This window comes from Nansenia antarctica (genome assembly GCF_963989245.1).
Source record: "Nansenia antarctica genome assembly, chromosome: 13".
In the NCBI taxonomy this organism is placed as follows: domain Eukaryota; kingdom Metazoa; phylum Chordata; class Actinopteri; order Argentiniformes; family Microstomatidae; genus Nansenia; species Nansenia antarctica.
Window position 1 is genome coordinate 31,887,202 of NC_137683.1, and position 6,040 is coordinate 31,893,241.

The window sequence follows — 6,040 nt, forward strand, 5'->3', positions numbered from 1 at the left end:
TTCTGAAAAGCGTTTGTTGCCTTTTAGTTCCCAAAGATCACTTCCTGTTAGTTTGTTGCGTCAAAGATCACTTCCTGTTAGTTTGTTCTCAAGGTATCTCTCCACGCTGTACTCGGCACACAGAGGCAATGTCGTAAGTTATTCATTTCATAGTTACACTTAATGTCAATGTTGATGTTGAGAGCATGTTTACATAAAAAAAAGGCATTTCATTTGTTTCTAGTTTAAAAGATCGTTTTTGTACATGATTACTTTAGGAAAAGCAGTCTGCCAACAAACAGTCGACTTATTGTTTTACATTCTGTCTTGTGACACTTTTACCTCTGCCTGTAAGGTAAAGAACCACAGCAAACAACCAGTAAAGTTGACTAGGTCTCAAGTCATTTTGCAAGCAAGAGTGTAGCTAGTTGGATAGCTGCAGTTCCTAGGCTGTAGTGAGACAGATTATTAATCTCCATTGGGAGTCGGAAGCCTCCGTGAGAAGTTTGATCTGAACGTCAAAGTGCACTGACTCTGCTTGTTTACTTCAAATGACCCCGTCACTGAAATGGGGCGACTGTACTGTAAAACCTGACCTGACCCGACCTGACCTGACCCGACCCGACCTGACCCGGCCCGACCCGACCCGACCCGACCTGACCTGACCCGACCCGACCCGACGCCTGTCTCAAATAGCGGGTTTAATGTTCTACAGGTTTTCAGAGGTGTGCTATCTAATTTACATTAGAATGGGGACATTACATGTCTGTTGTTATTTATGGGAGTGTCCGGGTGCTGGAAGAACCAGGAAGCCGGCTACACTGCGCAGTTTAGCCCGAAGCAGAGAGAGAAACAGAGAGAGAAATAGAGAGAGAGCATTACCCCGCTAATAGAATACCTGCCCCAGTAATAACACTTTTACCTCTGTATTGTATTCATTCTCTTCATCTGTTGTTAAATGTTGATCTATTTATATCTGAAGGGTATGCCGCCGTCCACTAGGTGGCAGTATTTCGCTTGTTATGCTGTCCGGCTCAGTTAGGAGTCGGCCAGGGTTTTGTTTATCAGTTTCATTCAGACGTTCATGTTACGGTGGTTGTCTAGTAAGCTGTCCACCTAATTCCTGTAAGTCTGTTATTTGAATGTTTATGGTTAAGTTACATATGATACGTTTACCCTGCTTATACTTTATACATTATATACATTGCTTCTATTGTCTATCACTGCAGGGCTTCTTCATCTTTGTCATTAAATTCTTGATTGACATTGAGGAGCGTATTTCTTGAATATCGATCTATTCTTTTTTTCTTTTTTTTCTGAGTGGGGCAGTCCCAGTCATATTTTTCATTTTATTTGACAGACACAGTGAAGATTTAGACAGGAAGGATGGGTGAGAGAGAGAGAGGAGGGATGACATGCAGGGTATGTCCCCGACCGGAATCGAACCGGGGACCCTGCGGTTACATGGCTATACACACAATTCTAGAAGCACATTCAGTCACTGTGGACAAATCATTTGTATTTCATGGTTTTGAAGAAGCAAAACTATTTAAATTGTATAGGCCTATTATATATATATATATATATATATATATATATATATATATATATATATATATATATGAATATAAGTTATACATTTGTTGATATGTTCGTTTTAAATTGAGACTTAATACACGTGAGGTGTGTGAGACTGTTTAGGTGCGGTACTAGCAATAGAATGACGGCATGCTGAGCCCAGTTTTGAAAACCTGTTAAACCTCAACAGAGGCCTGTTAAACCTGCCCTCAACAGAGGCCAGCACATGTTGAATAAGGTGAACAACATGGGTGTTTCAACAGAGAGCCCGCGACAAATGCTGCAATTTCTCTCCCAATTTCTCCAGACTGCAATTAAGTCACACCTGAAGCTGCTACCTGTGCCTTGATTTGCAGAGTGTGACTGACCAACCAGCGAGGATGATGGCGCCAGTATTGCCCCCACCAGACAAATTTCTGCCGGTCCCGGGTGAGCCGCCGCAAGTGCCTTGGAAGGTCTGGATAGACTACTTTGAGCTGTACTACTTTGAGCTTACACAGGGCAGACAAACCAGCGAACCAGACGAGGAGAAGACGGCACTCTTATGCCGTTACCTTGGCAACGAGGGGCTGCGCATCTACAACAGCCTGAGCCCGACTGAAACATACGAAGCGTCGGTTGAAGCCCTCACAGATCACTTCAACACGGACCCTCCGGGCCCGCCCCAGAAACAGAGCCGTGAGTGAAACAGAACTTATCTGAAACTATCTAAACTAAATTAAGATTATAAAAACCCATCCTTTTAATATTGCCTTTAAATTACAATTTAATTACACAAGAATTAAATTAAGATGATATAATGATTAAAGCACTTTGAGCTGCAACGTTTGCAGGAAAAGCGCTATACAAATATAGTTATTATTATTATTATTATTATTATTATTATTATTATTATTATTATTGGGTGAATTACAAGTTGACTTGCTGGCCAACACATACACTAGCTTTGTCAAATAGTAGGTTATCATAAAAGAGCAATATTTTCTTCTCTTCTTTGAATCTAAAATGGTGAGTAGCTAGTTTGAAATTAACAAACTAGGTTTCTCTGATGGACTGGGTGAATAACAAAGTGAGTTGACCTGACAACTTGTATCTTGCCAATCATAATGTTATCATTAAACATAACACATTTTCTTTACTCTTTAGGTAAGGGTGCTATTGTAGCAGTAGCAGTAGCAGCAGCAGCAGTAACAGGAGGTAAGATAATTGATTTAGTCAGCATGAATTCAAATGATAAATTACCAGCTTCAAATCGTTTTACAGATGTGCAGTATCACTACTTTGTTTTGTTGTTCAGGCATTACTCATTCACTCGATAGTCAACCTGCTTTATACAACGGATAGATCCGGTCCATTGTCTCTATTGGTCAGTTTGCGTTCCAGCCGTGCCGATATCCATGATATACGCACGGCTAAATGGAATGTTGACACATTTACAATAAAACATAGTTCCATTCAAATACATTAATTAAAAGTTTGTTTTGTCTTTCTTTCGTGAAATATTGATAGATAAATGTGGTGACCGTTGTATAAAAGCGTTGTGGAACGAGAAGCCGTGGTATTAGGTGGATATCGGCACAGCTAGGTGGGTGTATATATATATATATATCTAACCACCCCGCTAGCTGTGCCGATATCCACCATATACCACGGCTTCTCGTTCCATAACGCTTAAGTAACAGGGGTGTTTGTGGTCGGTTGCCTGTTTGTAATTAATTAATTAATTTGTCTGGGCCTGCAGTGACGGCGGTGGCGTTGGCTCCCGTTGCGTTGGCAGCGGCAGGGTTCACCGCTGCTGGGGTCACTGCCGGCTCGTTTGCAGCTAGCATGATGTCTGCCGCGGCCGTGGCTAACGGAGGAGGCATTGCAGCAGGAAGTGTTGTGGCCCTTCTACAGTCAGCAGGTAAACACCAAGAAAGCTGCCGTCTCATGAGGAAACAAAGACAATGTGGCGTTTGTGATGTCATATCTTACCTCTCCTATTGTGATGTCATATCTTATCTTACTAGATCCTAGTTCTTAACACTAGAACAGCCGTGTCTTTTTTACCTACTATAAGAGCCGCCTCGGGGGGGTCAAATGACCATAGTCTTTACAATGCTAAGCTGCTATTTACACACAACGACCACTAGTTGGCCGCCTTGTAAATTAGCCTGCCTCCTACACAGAAAAACGTGGTAGTGGTGGTCTAGACTCTAGTGGATAGTGAGTTGGACTTGTGATCGGAAGGTTGTGAGTTCAAATCCCGCCTGAAACCACACCACTACTAGTGTGCCCTTGAGTAAGGCACTTAGCCCTCAGTTACTCCAGGGTGAATGTCCCTGTAATTCGTAATTGTAAGTCGCTTTGGATTAAAAGCGTCTGCTAAATGGCAAAATTAAAAAATTTAAATTAAATTAACGTCAAAATAGCTTTATACCAGCTTATCCTGATTCAGAAAATGTAAGGATACTGGGTGGTAGAACGCACATATCTAGGAAAAGTCATGAAAGGAAGGTCCTGAAATTTGATCGAATGCAAAGATATAACATTTTTCTTTACTCACATGGCTGTTCTAGTGTTAATATCATTGATGTTTGGTTTTTACTGGTTTTCTTTCAATGTCAGGGTCTGGTGACGTGAGGGTGTTCATTCATATGTCGTATTTGTCTGACATTAACATCCAGTGTGTGTGTGGTCAACCCAGGTGTTTCAGGCCTGCCAGGAGCAGCTACAACAGTGGCAGGGTTCGACAGTAACGCCGTTTTACTTTACCCGGACCAAGTAAAAACATTCGCCGGGGTTGTTTGCGTGAGCCCGACGACGCTGCTAGATCCTGGATATCTTAACCTGTGTGCAGGAAGAACAACAGACGGCGCAGGCGCCAGACTAGATTAGACGATCGTGAGTGAAGATATTATCAAAGCGTACGGGTGATCGACAGGCGCGTACGCTTTGATAATATCTTCACTCCACGATCATCTAGTCTAGTCTAGCAGCGTCGTCGGGCTCACGCAAACAACCCCGGCGAATGTTTTACTTGGTCCGGGCAAAAGCCTGTCTTTAACCCCAAAAGCCTGTCTTTTAAATCCAAAAGCCTGTCTTTTAACCCCAAAAGCCTGTCTTTTAACCCCAGAAGCCTGTCTTTTAAATCCAAAAGCCTGTCTTTTAACCCCAAAAGCCTGTCTTTCTGTGTCCTGTTGATGTTGTTGTACACTTGTTGTTTGTTTCTTGTTCTTATTTTCACTTGTTTACCTATTTCTTTTAACCTGCTATAACTTTTGCTCTATTACTATGTTTTTATATATGTAAAGCACGTTGTGCCCCCAGGTCTGGGATAGGTGCTATAGAAATACATTTTACTTACTTACTTACTTGCTGACGTCCTCCTAGGTGCGGTAGGGCTGTCTGGCGCTGCGACTGCGGCGGTGGGCGGTGTGGGGGCCAGTGTGGGGGCGCTGGCAGGAGGAGCGGTGGGATGGCTGACCTCCAAGATCAGAGAGATCGGGTCAAATAAAAAATAAACAAATTAACATGAGTCCAGGGGGTCAAACGTGAGACCAGGGGGGGTCAAACATGAGACCAGGGGGGGTCAAACGTGAGACCAGGGGGGGTCAAACGTGAGACCAGGGGGTCAAACATGAGACCAGGGGGTCAAACATGAGACCAGGGGGTCAAACATGAGACCAGGGGGTCAAACATGGCTCATCCTCACTTTCTAATCATTAAGCAGCACTTGGATAATTTGTCTGATTATATGTTAAACTACAATACTGATTATCTGATGCTACAATACTGATTACGGTATATAATAAACTACAATACTGATTATATAATAAACTACAATACTGATTATATAATAAACTACAATACTGATTATCTGATGCTACAATACTGATTATATAATAAACTGCAATACTGATTATATGATGTACTACAATACTGATTATATGAAGCTACAATACTGATTATATGATGTACTACAATACTGATTATATGAAGCTACAATACTGATTATATGATGTACTACAATACTGATTATATGATGTACTACAATACTGATTATATGATGTACTACAATACTTTACAAGTTGATGCTCAACTTGTTTGAATTCTGTGGCATTTGGAAATAGGTTTTGAATAAATGTATGAAAGGAGTTGTTTGTATTTGGTTGCTTCTGTTCGTAGTGAGCAGTGTTGCCACAGTTACTTTGAAAAAGTATTCTGATGACTGATTACTGATTACTCCTTTAAAAAGTAATCTAGTTACTTTACTGATTACTTGATTTTAAAAGTAACTAAGTTAGATTACTAGTTACTTTTTTAGTTACTATTGGCAGCTGCCTAGGCACCCGACCCCCCCCCCCCCCCCCCGCAACATAAAAATGAAAACTGGTTTTGCCAAAACTCACTTTATTTTAACAGTAACTTAAATTACATAATTAAACTTTAAACAATAACTTAAAACAACAAAATAAAGAGTCTTTCTTTGCCTCACCCAACA

General features: G+C 41.3%; 1 protein-coding gene across 2 annotated transcripts; it reads left to right on the forward strand.

Moving 5' to 3' along the window:
* Positions 1 to 69: 69 nt before the first annotated feature.
* Positions 70 to 5,650, forward strand: LOC308169297 (uncharacterized protein). 2 transcript variants are annotated; one of them, XM_080543979.1, is made up of 5 exons: positions 70 to 133; positions 1,914 to 2,235; positions 2,704 to 2,754; positions 3,299 to 3,460; positions 4,930 to 5,650. In XM_080543979.1, the coding sequence occupies exons 2-5, from the start codon at positions 1,938 to 1,940 to the stop codon at positions 5,058 to 5,060; spliced, it is 642 nt and encodes a 213-aa protein (XP_080400105.1). In that variant the 5' UTR covers positions 70 to 133; positions 1,914 to 1,937; the 3' UTR covers positions 5,061 to 5,650. The 2 variants fall into 2 exon arrangements, with proteins under 2 accessions (XP_080400105.1, XP_080400104.1); XM_080543978.1 differs by having other exon boundaries at positions 91 to 133; positions 1,865 to 2,235.
* The last annotated feature ends 390 nt before the right edge of the window (positions 5,651 to 6,040 follow it).

Excerpts from the sequence above, each read along its gene's own strand:
- LOC308169297 (XM_080543979.1), top strand. The coding sequence starts at position 1,938 with ATGATGGCGCCAGTATTGCCCCCACCAGACAAATTTCTGCCGGTCCCG. Across the intron at positions 2,236-2,703 it reads CCCGCCCCAGAAACAGAGCC|GTAAGGGTGCTATTGTAGCA; the intron begins GTGAGTGAAACA and ends TTTACTCTTTAG. Across the intron at positions 3,461-4,929 it reads GGCCCTTCTACAGTCAGCAG|GTGCGGTAGGGCTGTCTGGC; the intron begins GTAAACACCAAG and ends ACGTCCTCCTAG.